Source organism: Panthera onca, chromosome D2, assembly GCF_046562875.1.
Source record: "Panthera onca isolate mPanOnc1 chromosome D2, mPanOnc1 haplotype 2, whole genome shotgun sequence".
NCBI classification, from domain to species: domain Eukaryota; kingdom Metazoa; phylum Chordata; class Mammalia; order Carnivora; family Felidae; genus Panthera; species Panthera onca.
Window position 1 is genome coordinate 81,858,671 of NC_138349.1, and position 15,128 is coordinate 81,873,798.

General features: G+C 44.3%; 1 protein-coding gene across 4 annotated transcripts in view; it reads left to right on the forward strand.

Moving 5' to 3' along the window:
• LOC132685555 (uncharacterized) overlaps positions 1 to 15,128 on the forward strand; it is a 107,241-nt gene that overhangs the window by 76,537 nt on the left and 15,576 nt on the right. For 3 of the 4 annotated variants that reach the window (XR_013550413.2, XR_013550416.2, XM_078434127.2), the window contains one exon: positions 10,062 to 10,174. The exons of the other annotated variant lie outside the window; for it this stretch is intronic. Coding sequence is in view for 1 of the 3 variants with exons in the window: in XM_078434127.2 (XP_078290253.2) it covers positions 10,062 to 10,174 (113 nt within the window). In the remaining 2 variants the exon portion in view is untranslated. The remainder of the gene's footprint in view (positions 1 to 10,061; positions 10,175 to 15,128) is intronic. 4 annotated transcript variants of the gene reach the window in all.

The following is a 15,128-nucleotide window of genomic DNA, read 5'->3' on the forward strand; positions in this document are numbered from 1 at the left end:
TAAAAAAAATAAAAAATAAAAAATTTGCTCTTTCTATATCCAAGAAAAAAACCAAAAACAAAATTAGAAGCAAAAGAAACAAAAAACACAAAGGAAGCCAGATCCAGTTTTCCCAACAGCTGAAACTTTGCAGCAGTCTATGGTCATTAGACTAAGCTTGTGGAAGGGATTTGTGCTGGTCTTTTGGGGGAGGGGCCTGCTGCTCTGATTCTCAGGCAGATTGCCCTAGTAGAGATGTGCCTAGAGGGTGCAGGGGGTGGGCATTATGTAACAGCTCTGTTCTCCACTTGATGGCACTATTTAGCTAACTGAGGGTGATCTGTGCTTGTGGGCTAATGGTGAAAATGGCTTCACCCCAGTCTCTAGTCTCTGGAGCAGGAAGTTCATGCTCTCACAGACACATGATCAATCACCCCTCTTGTGTCCCCAGCTTCTGTCAGCTCCCTACCTTCCTCCTGTCTGTGTCTGAGCTATCCCTTACCAGGTGGTGCTGCCCTCCTGAATTTTATCTCAGGATTGGCCATGTTTCAAAACCCCACACTACAGAGGCCCCAATGGCTTGGACCCATGCTCATCCTCTGGGGGAGGGTTTTGCCTTGCTGTGGCTGGTACTGGCTTCTCCCAGAAAATGGTCGCCAACCCAGCACTGAGTTTATGGTAAATCACAACACATGGCCAGTGTCAGGGTTTGCTGCCCTCAGCCAGCATCTTTGTTTCTATATGGGTGAACATAGTGGCTTGATGGTGCCCACCGGGTCTTTTGTCCTTGGAGAGGCTGTATCATCTCTACCAAAGGCACTCCAAGCAGGAGAACCTCTTCTCCCCTTGTGACCCAGGGGATCTTCAGACTGCACTGCTGGCTTCAGGGTTCCACCTTGCTTCCTCACCAGAGCACCTCCAGGTACTGAGCTCTGAAACTTCAGACTCTGTGCTGTGCCTTTTGTAACAAACTGACAGTAGTAGAACCTTCTTTTTTGCCCTGTCAAATGGTTTTGGGGAACAATTTTCTTGTACAGAACGTTGCATGTGTTTTCACTCTTTCTCTTTTTCCCTCTAGCTACTTTCAGGGAAAGTGTTATTCCTGCTTGAACTCCATGCACTGCTCACTCTCTGCCTCTCTCTTTCTCTGTTCTGTGGAAAGGGCTCCCTCCCCTCCTCGGCACCTTGGCTCTTCTCTCCCACAATTCACCTCTTCATACCCCGTACCTGCCATGTTCTTTCCCTTAAATTATGCAGATTGTTCTGTTAATCCTCAGATTGATTTCCAGGTGTTCAAAGTGGTTTGATGTTGATCTAGCTGTGTTCCAGGGATGAGATAAGACCAGGGTCCCCTTACTACTCTGCCATCTTAACTCTTCCCTACTATTTCTTCTTGGTTCAGTTTCCGTAGGTTGTATGTTTCTGGGAATTTGTCCATTCCTTTCACATTATCCAATTTAGTGGTGTATAATTGTTCATAATAGTCCTTTATGATCCTTTTTATTTCTGAGGCATCCATTGTTATGTCTCACCTTTCATTTGTGATTTTGAGTCTTTTTCTCTTTTTTTTTCTTAGTCTAGCTAAGGGTTTGTCTATTTTGTTTAAAAGACCAACTCTTAGTTTTGTTGATTTTTTTTCCTATTGTTTTTCAATTCTCTAATTTATTTCTGTCTAGTATTTATTATTTCATTCTATCTGCTAACTTGGGCTTATTTGTTGTTCTTCTTGAGGTATAAACTTAGGTTGTTCATTTAGTAACCTTTCTTCTTTTATAATGTAGGTGCTTATTATTATAAACTTCCATTTTTGTACTAGTTTTGCTGCATCTCATAAGTTTTGTTTTGTTGTGTTTTCATTTTTGTTTGTCTCAAGATATCTTTTAAATTAACTTTTGATATCCTCTTTGATCCAAAGGTTGTTCAAGAGTGTGTTGTTTAGTTTCCATGTATTTGTGAATTTTCCTTTTTTTGTTTTTTTTTTGGCTGCCATTCATTTCTAGTTATTCCATTATAGTCAGAAAAGATATTTTGGGGGGTACCTGGGTGGCTCAGTCGGTTGGGCGTCCAACTTCAGCTCGGGTCATGATCTCGTTGTCTGTGAGTTCAGGCCCTGCATTGGGCTCTGTGGTGACAGCTCAGAGCCTGGAGTCTGCTTCAGATTCTGTGTCTCCCTCTCTCTCTGCCCCTCCCCCATGCATACTCTGTCTCTCTCTCTCTGTCAAAAATAAATAAACATTTAAAAAAAATTTTTTTTAAATAAAAGATATTTGGGATAATTTTCATCTTAAATTTTTAAGACTTGTGCTGTGACTTAACATGTGATCTATCCTGGAGAATGCTCCATGTGTGCTTGGGCAGAATATGTGTTCTTCTGTTGTTGTGTGGAACATTCTGTTTCTGTTAGGTCCATTTGGTATATAGTGTTGTTCAAATCACCTGTTACTTTTTAAATTGTCTATCTGAATGGTCTATCCATTGTTGAAAATGGTGTACTGAAATCATCTACTAGCCTGATATTACTGTCAATTTCCCTTCAGATCTGTCATTGTTTGCTTTATATATTTAGATGCTCTGATGTTGGGTGTGCATATATTTGTTATTGTATTTTTCTTTTGTATTGTACTTTTATCATTACATAATGACTTTATTTGTCTCTAGAGACAGTTTTTGACTTAAAGTTTATTTTGTCTCAGTATAGCCACCTCTGCTTTCTTTTGGTTTCCATTTGCATGAAGTATCTTTTTCCATCCCTTCGCTTTCAGCCAATGTGTGTCTTTAAATCTAGAGTGAGTATCTTGTAGACATTTTCACAATGGTTCTTGGGTTTTAATTCATTAAGCTGCTGTATCCCTTTTGATTTGGGACTTTAATCCATTTACATTTAAAGTAATTTTTTTAATGTTTATTTATTTTTGAGACAGAGACAGAGCATGAATGGGGGAGGGTCACAGAGAAAGGGAGACACAGAATCTGAAACAGGCTCCAGGTTCTGAGCCGTCAGCACAGAGCCCGACGTGGGGCTTGAACTCATGGACCGCGAGATCATGATCTGAGCCGAAGTCGGACGCTTAACTGACTGAGCCACCCAGGCGCCCCTAAAGTAACTTTTTAAAATGTTTATTTATTTTGAGGAGAGAAAGCATGTGCGTGCAAGCAAGTGGGAGAGGAACAGAGAGAGGGACAGAATCCCAAGCAGGCTCCAAGATGCCAGCCCAGAGCCTGATGCAGGGCTTGAGTTCCTGACATGAGATGATAACCTGAGCCAAAGTCAAGAATCAGGCTCAACTGGCTCAGCCACTCAGGCACTCTTAAAGTGATTATTGATATGTGAGGACTTACTTTTGCCATTTTGTTAATTTTTTTTCTATTTTGCATTTGCTTTGTCTATTTGCTCCTCTCTTGCTGTCTTCCTTTGTCTTCTAATGAATTTTTGTAGTGATTTGAAAATCTTTTGTGTATCTATCATAGTTTTTTTTCTTTGTAATTAGTTTGAAGATTGCATAAAATATCTTTTGGTTATAACCATCTATTTTAGTTTGCATAAACATTAATTTTGATTGCATACAAAAACGCTACATTTTCAATCCCCTTCCCCGTCTTTATGTCCTTGGAGTCAGCCTTTACTTCTTTTTATACTGTGTATACATTAACACATTTTTATTTTTTAATCTTTATATTAGTTAAAATAATTTATTATAACCATTACTGTGTTTCATTATTTTTCATTTGTCTATATATGTACCTTTACCAGTTAGATTCATGCTTTTATATGCTTTTGTATTGCTGTTTCGCATGTTTTTTGCTTCAAGTTGAAGAATTCCTTTAAGCATTTCTTGTAAGACAAATATAATAGCAGTTTTTGTCTGGAAAGATGCTACCTCTCCTTCAATTTTAATGGAAAATTCTCCTGGTATAGTATTCTTGGTTGGCAATTTTTTTCTTTCAGTGCTTTGAATATATGGTCCTACTCTCTTCTGGCCTGCAAGGTGTCTGCTGAGAAGTCCACTCAGTCGTAATGCAGTGGGGTGAGGATGCTTTTATATGTGATGAGTCTTTTTTCTCTTGCTGTTTTCAGAATTCTCTCTTTGTCGTATCTTGACATTTTGGATATACAGTATCATGGTGTAGTCTTTTTATAATGATCCTGTTTAGAATCATTTGAAGTTCATGAATCTGGAATCCATTTCCAAAGTGTTGCCTAGCTGGTTAGTCAGTAGAGCATGTGATTCTTGGTCTTAGAATCCATATCCCTCCCAAAATTTGAAACAATTGCAGCCATTTTCTTTTTTTTTTTTTTTTAATTTTTTTTTTTTAACGTTTATTTATTTTTGAGACAGAGAGAGACAGAGCATGAACAGGGGAGGGTCAGAGAGAGAGAGGGAGACACAGAATCTGAAACAGGCTCCGGGCTCTGAGCCGTCAGCACAGAGCCGGACGCGGGGCTTGAACTCAGGGACCGCGAGATCATGACCTGAGCTGAAGTCGGCCGCCTAACCGACTGAGCCACCCAGGCGCCCCCAGCCATTTTCTTTAAATGAATTTTTTGCCCCTTTCTCTCTCCCTCTTCTCCTGGGACTGGCATAAAAGATATATATATTTATTCATTTGATGGTGTCTTGTAAATCTGATAGGCTTTTCTCACTCTTACTATTTTTTTTCTTTTTCCTCCTCTTACTGGGTAACTTCAAATTATCTGTCTTTGAGTTTGTAGATTCTTTCTCCTCCTTCATTGAATCTGTTGTTGAAGTTTTCTGCTGTATTTTTCATTTTATTCATTGTATTCTTCATATCCAGAATTTCTATTTGGTACTATTTTGTGATTTCTATCTCTTTTGAACTTCTCGTTTTGTTCATGTAGTGTTTTTCTGATTTTTTTGAACTTTCTGTGTTTTCTTGTGGCTTGCTGAACTTCTTTAAAACAACTATTTTGAATTGTTTGTAGATATCTATTTCTTTGGGGTTGGCTACTGGAGACTTAGTCTGTTCCTTTTGGTTTTTATTTCCTTGATTATTTTTGTGTTCCTTAGAAGGAACTACAGCCTCGCATTGATCTCTGCACATTTGAAGGAACAGTCACCTCTTCCAGATTTTCTGGACTGGTTTCAGTGGGGGAAAAACTTCTTCACCTTTGCATGGGTGTGAGGAAGCCAGCTAAGTAGGGTGTGGCAGCTCTGCTTCAGGGAGCACAGTGGTGTCGACCCCAAGAAGCTCTGTCAGCTGAGGCCAACATCAGCAAAGAGTGGGGGTCCTCAGTGGCAAAGGTTGTAAGTGTCCACAGCAGTGGTGAGCATTGCTGGTATCCTCCATGGCAAAGGCTGCTGGGGTCCACTTGCTTAACTTTTCCCCTGCAGGAGGTTGTGACCAAGGGTATTCCTCTTGGTGCTGAGAGGTACTGGGCTGGGGGAATGGGGTAACATAGGTAAGATGCTTCCTATACTTTTCTGTGTAGCCATCCTCTGTTTTTGTGCTCCATTGAGTTGCTGCTGCTTTTTATTTGTACTCCAGAGGTCTCTCAGAACTATTTTCGTGGTGGGTAGTTCATAAATCGTTGTTTTTGTAGGGAGACCAGGGCTGGGATCTCCTCATCTGCCATCTTGCTGATCATTAAATGATGTCCCCGTTAAAGTTCAAGAAGCATTAATTTAGGCCTTCCCCTTACCTGCCTCTTATCACTCTGCATAATTTTGAGCTTCCTAGCTAGTGGCAGATGAGGGTACTGGCAGATTACAGCCTCAAAGTCCAACCAGGATCAGTGGGACATATTCACTTATTCATTCCACAAATATCTTTTCAGATGGGAGACTCATGTCTATGGTTGCACACACTGTCTACTGCAAAGACCGTCACATCTAAGGAAATGCCATTCCCATCGTACATTTGTGATTTTCTTGCTACAGTTTTCTAGCAGATGGCAGTACAGTATCTTGTTCTAACAAAATCAATACATGTAACAAATTTCCGCCAGGTGGACATAAAGTGTCTTGAGGAAGGGGTAGCATTTTCTATTCAAGTGTGCCCTGTGGGTGAGAGGTCCTCTGAATGAGAGCAAGGACCTGGACCTGGGGGAACAGCTGCAAATCAGAGAAGCCAACCGATTAAAGAAATATTTTTCATTTAATATGATTCTTGTTAGTTTTTGTGCAAAGTAATGCTTTTTAAAATTTAGTATATATGGCATACTTTATTCCCATTGCATAAGACATCACCTATGACTTTACTGTCTAATACTATTACATCTTGTCTTTTTCCCTTCATCTTGGAGCATGAGCCCTAATTACAATGCTTTCTATGGGGAAGATTTTAGCCACTTTCAAGTTTTGCGCTTTGTGGCATAGTATACAAATACACTTTGTAACAAAAGTGAGAGGAATATGGTTTTTCTGAATATTTCATAATTCCTATCGCCAAGTGCCTTGGACATGGACAGTATAAACTCAATCAATGTTTTTTTTTATATTTTCAATTATTAAAATACAGCTTTCTCTTTTTAAGTTCTTGGCCCCTAATGGGATTCTCCGACCTGGTTGCATGTTGTGGTGCTGAGGTGCCGTGTTGAGTGGTCTGTGAACCAGGATCATAGGCATCACCTGAGCTTGTTAGAAAATCAGACTCTTGGGCTCCACTCCAAACCCACTGAATCCGAATCCTCAGGTGATTCTCGGGCATCTGAGAATCACCGTCCAGGCCTTGCTGGCTTGGGGAGCAACCTCAGGTCATCTCAACAATTTGAACCAAAGTTCACGAGGTCATTGGCACCCAGCTACCTAACACCAGACCACAGCCCCTTTCCAAACACACACCCAGTGTCTCCGAGGGGGTATTCACAAGTGTAGACTCAGCGCCGGGGTGGTGACTTGACTTCTCCCTCAACATCCCCCCAGAATGGTCTTTGGTAATGATGCTTATTTTGAAGTTACATCAAAGAGAGTGGGGAGGAATGCATTTGTTCACCTTTGCAATTTCTGACTGAAGATGCTTTTAGTGTAATCCCTGCCTATTTGTTTCCCTTTGTGTTTCTTCCTGTCCCTCACATGCCTCCAATCTTATCTCAGAATCCCAAGAAGAGTCAAGGAGGAGACCCAGCAGCCCAGGGTTAGAAGAAATGATTATGCCCCTGTGTGCAATGATAGATACCACCACAGAAGGCAACACGCCTGCTCTCCCACCCCCTCCCAATGGGATGTGGACATCACTATCCCTCTTGACCATTGTGCCAGCGGCCACTTTGCTACACCTCCAACCTTGCTGATGTGGCTCACCCTGGGCCACTGCTGGCCCAAACCCCCCTCTGACCACTGTCCTCATGGTTAGTCCCATCTACTTTGGACCTTGGCCATGACTTTCACTGTTTTAGATTGCTATGTGGAGGTCTCCAAGGTCACTACCTACATTGTGGTTCTTAAGCCAAATGCTTATGCCCACGTAGTTGCTGGTGTCCTCAGGTAATCCAGGGCAATGCTCTGGGCCACTACTAGGTGTCCCTTTGAACTTTCTGTCTTCCATGCTGGCATCTCCAGTCTTCTTCACGCTGCAGATACATGTCTTCCCAGAAAGGCAAATGGGAGAGGACATGAACTTAAGCAGAAATTAGACAAAGGCAAAGGGCTTGGGAGCAGGGATAATTTCCCTGAGAGTTTCCCAGGAAATGGAGCGTCCTGGTTATACTCAAGCATGGAGCAGATAGTAGACTAGAAAAAGCAGAGTAACAGGAGTTAGAAAACATAGTGTCTTGTCCTCATTCCCTGTGTGACCTGGGGAAAGTCACTCTCAGACTCCCAATTTCCCCCTTTACAAAACGAGGGTAAAAAATATTTGCATAACCCATCTCCAAGCTCTGGTTAAGTTCAATGGAGTAATATTTGGAAAGCGGCTTTGAAATATGTAAGATGTATTCTTGTATAAATAATATACAGCATCATGATAAGAAAAACGGTGGCCTGTGCCCAAAATTGGCCTTAGAAATATCACACTTGGCCACCTGATAGGACTTGTGAGTTTTTGCTGTATATTATAAGGTCAAGAGTAAACTTGAAAACCAATAGTACGTTAGAAAGTAATACATGGCTGATACCTTATGGGGGAAACTGAGGACATAGAGAAAGAAAAAGGTGTTTATTACGGGGGGCGGGGAAGCATCCTGTTCTAAAAAATACAATAACAGAATATCCACATTTTATTTTCTCAAACATCTACGCATTTGTTCAGACCCTAAGTGCAGGAGGTTCTTGCATTTCATCATGTACCTTTCAGTCTACATAGATTTGTGGTAAAGTGAGTACGATATATACAGTATAATGGCTTTGTTGAGTTGGTTACATTAGCCGAAGGCATTTTTCAGTCTGTCATTACAGTTCATTTCCCAACATTTCTTAGCTGTATTGACTCTTTCATCAATTCCTCTTCAGCTCTGCCAGTCACCGTTCCTTTCCTCCGATCCCTTTTCAATTTCCTATCGAAAGCATTCCAAAATAATCACTGTAAAAGTTGGAGAGAGATGATGCACCTCTTTCAGTGGCTATGAACCTTGCAGACTCATTCTCAGCACCTAGAGCACGGAGCGGAAATTCATAACTCGAGAGTGCCTTGGTGCTTAAGCATGCAGAACAGATGTTTCCTTTCCCGAGTTTTCCAATTTATTATACCTGATGTCTCTATCCGTGTGGGGGCTTGCTGCTTTGGGGACCAGGCCTTCCCACTTCCCCCAGCGAGCCGATGTCCGGGGCCATTGAATCAGCTTCTCTTTACCTCCAGAGAGGAGGTTTTCGAATGCTGTTTGTTATCATACAAGCACATGGGAGGGAGGGAAAGGGTCACACTCCTGTACTCCCCACCTCTGCACATGCCATTCCCCTACCTGGAATGCACTGAGGTGGATTCACCTGCCCCGGCAGGCACAGCCTGCCACATTTCACATTTCACATTTCACAGGCACAATTTCTCATCTTTTGTGAAATTGATGAAGGCAACTTAGAGCGATCGCGCTGTCTCCAAAAGGCTCAGCGGTATCTGTTGGTGTCATCATTTTCTGTGTCATCATCGGCAACACAGAAGAGAGAAAGGTGGTGCTGAGCAGGGAAGTAATATTATCTCCACCTCTCCCTGTTGTATAGCAGGTCCCATGCTCGCAGACACTGTTCTTTTCGCTCGTTGCCACGTCTCACAATGGCTGGAACAGTGCCTTTCGTACGATCGATGTTTTAAAAAAGATTACTAGGTGACATAAAATAGCCTTCTCATGGGGTGCCTGGGTGGCTCGGTCGGTTGGGCGTCCGACTTCAGCTCAGGTCACGATCTCGCGGTCCGTGGGTTCGAGCCCCGCATCGGGCTCTGGGCTGATGGCTCGGAGCCTGGAGCCTGCTTCTGATTCTGTGTCTCCCTCTCTCTCTGCCCCCTCCCCCGTTTGTGCTCTGTCTCTCTCTGTCTCAAAAATAAATAAACATTAAAAAAAATTAAAAAAAAAATAGCCTTCTCACTAGCAAACCTAACTTTGCCCTTGCATTAGGGCTAAAAGGGAGGGAGAAGAAGAAATGAAAAAATGGACATCAATCCTGAAAGTTACGGGGGCAAAGGAAGGTGAGGAGAAAAGTTGGCATTGTCAGAATAGCACAAAAAGATGAAGCACATAATCTTCAGGTCTGAAGGTCGAGTTTCTCTTCTGGTCTAGACGTTCACACACCTCGGCTTCTCTTACGCCTCTTTCCTCCCTACAAGGACTCTCCAAACAACCCTGAATAAATCTTCTAATTTCACATACTTAAGAATGTCCAAACCAGTGAATCTCAGCCACGGCCAATGGAGGGTGGGGTGGGCAACTGACATAACCCTGAGTGGAAAGCAATTTGTCGGCGATATCGGGTTCCAACAATATTCGTACCCATCATCTCCGTAATTCCACTTCCGGTCCATGCTGATGAAAAAAATCCCAAATCTGAACAAAGATGTATGCCCCTAAAGTTTTCACTACAGCTTTGTCTGTCCAGAAATAGGAACACTCCCACAGCAGGGGAAAAGGAGCCTAAATAATAACACAAGCCCCCTGCTGGAATGTTTATTAAAAAGTTATTTTAAATTGTGTTTTATAGGCATTTCAGCCTGTTCTGTTAAAATCGGCACACAATAAAGTTGACTTTTTGTGTACACAGTCCTGTGAATTCTGGCATCTATACAGATTGGTGTACCCACCAACAAGATCAAGGTAAGAAACAGTTCCACCCTCCCCAAACACTGCCTTTGCCATTCCTGTGTCGTGCGTCCTGCCCTCACCCCCAAAGTCCTGGCAGCCGGGACTCCACGCTCTGAAGCTGTTTTCTGTGCTTACAGTTTTGTCTTTTCAGGAGCATTTCAAAGAAATGGAATCATCAGTCATGCGTTGATCTTTGGGGACTGGCTCCTTTTGCTTAGCATGTCTTTGGGGCTCACCAACACCCTCGTGCGTGTCCATAGCTCTTTTCTTTTTCGTCGCTGAGTGGTATTCCGCCATATGCTGGTTTGGCCATTTACCCACCGTGGGGCATCTGGGTTGTTGCCAGTGTTTGGTGATGCACGGGGCCGCCATATACACTCGTGTACAGGATTTTGTGCGCCCGTCACTGTTTATTTCCCTAGGAGTAGGATGTCTGGGTCATGTGATGTTAACCGTATAAGAGATGATCAACCTGTTTTTTCAAAAGCACGAAGGCAAAGAGCTTTTGTTATGAATGAGACAGTAGGAAACGAAATTGTATGCACAGCATAAGAATAGGAAGAAGTTGGAAGGAAGTACATCATACTGGTAGAAAGTGGCTGTGTTGATGTTAAGCCTACTTAAGTCGGCAGGCTTGTCTTTCCTCTTTTCTTCGTAAACCGTGTGGTTCCTGATGTCGCCAAGCCGTGAGTAAAAACATCGCGTTGACACACGAATTTGCAATCACTGGAACCCCAGTGCTCAGAGGCCCCACCCCTCTGCTGACTGTACACATCCAGTCGTGTCCAGAGAAGCCCTTGCTGGTTTTCTCTTGTAAGAGCAGAGCCGCAGAGTCAGAACAGCTCCACGGATCTCTGAAGCTGGTCTGCCTGATGCTCGAGGCTCTGCTCCCTGCCCCTGTGTTGCCCATCGTGCTGTGCTTCTTGCAGCTTCTTCAGAACCACACCCTCTGGTGTTCTCTTTCACCTTGGCCACCCGGAGAGCTCCCGCCTCTTCTCTGATGGCTCCTGGTGGCACCCGTCCTGGCATTGTCCACAGGCACAGGGAGGCGAGGCAGGGGTGGGAAGGACACATCCACGACCGCTCCTTCTGACTGCTGTCTCGCTGGCACCGCAGACTGCAGCCTCACCCACGGTGTTTTCTGTCAGGAGCTGATGACTGTCCCCTATTTCGGCCTCCAGGAGAAGCCCAAGGCTACCAGGCAGGTCTGCTTTTGAGTGAAGCCTGCTGTGGGCCCGGGGCAAGTGCCCTGCCACAGGCCCCCTCACGCCTGCTGGAATCACCGGACACACTCAGGGTCCAGCAGGTGGCGGCGGCCGGGCACTCTCAGTGCACACAGCAGACCTCCAGGGGGCAGTGTGGCCTCACACCCAGGCTGGTCTGTGCACACTTCCCTTCACTCTGTCCTGACCCGGCCAAATCACCCCGCACCGGTGTTTTCCAAGTGCGCACTACCTTCATAATCAGAAAACTAGTAAATCCCTAATACGCTGAAGACAGCAGGGAGCTATTTCAACGTCAAAATAACCAAAACGCTCACTCATGGAAGGCATTGCCTAAAAGGTAAAAATAGCCTCTGTTGCCAGTCTATTTTCTAGATCATCGCCTTCTCTGTTAACCGTGCTTATGCCTCAGAGCCCGAAGTTGTGTGTCCTTTAGTTAGCTTGCGAGATCATATGGCTCTTGGTTTTGATTTTCCATATTTCAGATAGCACTGGCCATGTGTTTGTTGGTTTTTAAGATTTTAATTTTTTAGTAACTTCTACACCCACCGGTGGGGCTGGAACACATCGACCCCAAGATCAAGAGTCGCGTGCTCTACCGACCGAGCCAGCCGAGCGCCCCTGACCACTTGTTTTTTCCTAAAATAATTTCAGTAGCATTTGCTGAGTTTCTCAGCGGAAACGGGGTAACTCCTCTTCCCTCTCTGTTGTATGGAAATAGCAGAGAACTAATGAGACAGATATTAGTCTTAGTCCATAGAACACCTACATATAAATGCAAACTGTTCTAGGGGCTCCTGAGTGGCTCAGTCGGTTAAACGTCCGACTTCAGCTCAGGTCACGATCTCGCGGTCCGTGAGTTCGAACCCCGCGTCGGGCTCTGGGCTGATGGCTCAGAGCTTGGAGCCTGCTTCCGATTCTGTGTCTCCCTCTCTCTCTGCCCCTGCCCCGTTCATGCTCTCTCTGTCTCAAAAATAAATAAAACGTTAAAAAAAAATTTTTTTTTTAAATGCAAACTGTTCTAAAAAGTGGGAAGATGCTGCTGCCAGTTTATACGTCCGAGGGCAGGAGTTTTGCGTCTTTTGAGTTGGGCTTTTGGACCTGGGCCAGAGCACCCGTTCTCTCTCTCCCTGTGAGGCCCCCTAGTGAGAAGGGGGTGTGCAGACCTGTCCGATGTGTGGCCAGGGAGAAACAGTCTGTCCGGATTTATGAGTTGGAAATAAAGATTACCAAGCTGTGCCAGATTCTTAGATGGAAACCCACCCCAGCAGAAGAAAACTTTGCTCATTCACCAAATATCTAGCAAGTGCCCTGTAGTTACCAAACACTATTCCAGCTGCTAGGGATAAAGTAAAAACCTGCACAGACAGAATTCCTTTTCTCACGGAGTTCACATTTTGCGCACGGGGCGGGAGATAGCCACAAGGAAAAATAAGCATAAAGAGGATCATCTTGAGGGTTAAAAGAGGGTAGAGGCTGACTTGTGGGGGCCCCTTTACACTGGGGGTTTGCAGAAGTCCTCTTTGAGGAATGGTAATGAAGTGGAGATCTCAATGATAAAGAGATGGCCTTGAGAAGATGGGGGTGGGGTTGGGGGAACTGTCTAGAGAAAGGAACACCAGGTATACAAAGGCCAGAACTAACTGAGTGGGTTCAGGAAACAAAAGAAGGCAAGAGTGGCTGGAATATAGCCGCCAAGGCTGAAGATCAAGTCAGAAAGTTAGGTAAAAGTCTGGTCAAGTCATAGTCTTGTAGCCCGAGGTAAGGAATTTGAATTTTATTTTACTGCAGTGAAGGATGCGTAAGATTTCAGACAGAGGAGTGAAATGATCTGTACAGGTTTTTAAAAATCACTCTGGGGGCGTCTGGGTGGCTCAGTCGGTTAAGCGTCCGACTTTGACTCAGGTCATGATCTCGTGGTTCACGAGTTCAAGCCCTGCAGCAGGCTCTGTGCTGGGGCTCTGTGCTCTGTGCTCTCAGAGCCTGGAGCCTGCTTCGTATTCTGTCTCCTTCTCTCTCTGCCCCTCCCCATCTTGTGCTCTGCCTCTTTCTCTCTCTCAAAAATAAATAAAACGTTAAAAAAATAATAAAAAGTATTAAAACCACTCTGACTGCCATGAGGAGGGCGACAGGGAGCATCTAGGCAGCGGTCACAACCACCAAGGCCAGAGATCATGAAGGTATAGACCAGGCATGTAGCAGTGGAGATGGGGGGAAGGGGACGGAGTTACTACATCTTCTGGAGATGGAGTTGTTGAGATTAGTTGATTTATTAGACGTACACGGTGGCGGGATGGTGGGTGGAGGGGAGGGGTGTGGTTCCAAGGACTGCTTCTTCTTCTAGCTTTTTATTCGGAACAACTAAAAAAGAGGTAGTTGTGGACTGAGGAGAGCATATTGCGGGGAGGAAATTGATGGTGTTGAAGATGTGGGCCTACGCACCAGGCCCGCGGGGGACTTGAGGCCTGTCCCTCGGCACAGCTGGCTGGGAGGGCGACCTGAGCAAGCGGTCTGGCCCAGAGCTGTATCTGGAAGGGGCCGTCCAGGGCCGGGTTGGAGATCTAAGGTCAGCAACCTGTCACGCCAACTGAGAAATGTCTGTGCGGGTGATTGATACCTTAGCATTCAGGAGTAGCTTCTCCAAGTGGCTAAGTTCCAAGTACGCAGCCCCCACTCATTTGCTCCCCACTCCTTGGCAGAGCCTTCTGATGTCGTTAAACTACTGAAAAGCTGTATTTTACATATACTCACGCGAATTGAGAACACACCTGTAATGTGGATTCTAAATATTCATTGAAAAATGTTTTAATGTGTATTTATTTTTGAGAGAGAGACAGAGCATGAGCAGGGGAGGGGCAGAGAGAGAGAGAGAGAGAGAGGGAGACACAGGCACCCCTCTAAATATTTATTTTAATATTTCAACATCACCGGAATTTAATATTCTGAAGCTTTGGGTTTCCATAGAGAGCGCACATGTGTTTAAAAATAAGTCTGAGATGGGGGCGCCTGGGTGGCTCAGTCAGTTGAGTGTCTGACTTCAGCTCACGTCATGATGTCGCGGTTTGTGGGTTCGAGCCCCGCGTCGGACTCTGTGCTGATGGCCCGGAGCCTGGAGCCTGCTTCGGATTCTGTGGCTCCCTCTCTTTCTGCCCCTCCGCTGCTCACGCTCTGTCTCTCTCTCAAAAATAAATAAACATTAAAAAAAATAATAAAAAATAAAATAATTCTGAGATGAAGGTTAAAAAATGGTAAAGCTGTAAACAGCTCTTACAGGCATAATATTTTCACTCCTCGATACCTTAAAATGTAAATAAATGCTTTATCTTGTCTGACTCTAAAGCTGGAGGATTTTGAGTATTTTGAAGAGTTTTGAATTGATATGTTTACTCACAGAGATCCTGAGTAATCATAGTCCCTAATCATACTCACCCCTGTTTCATTATTGTGAGTGGTTTTGTTAATCATCAAAAAGATCCTTTTAGCAGAAAAGAGCTACCACAGCTTTGGGCTCCTTTTGGGGAATTAGACCTTCCCACTTTGTCAAGCTCTTTCCATATTGGTGTCTGTAGGGAGGGTCCTATTCTCCCAGGAGCTGAGGGGTCTGTAGTTATGCACCTGAAGGGGTGGAAGGTTCAGGAACATGAGGGTTGGACCCAGCAACCAGAACCTTACAACATATCGGAAATTGCCCCAAGTCAATACCCAGGGGGTGCGTGTCTGGGCTCACCTTCATCTCCTGCTTC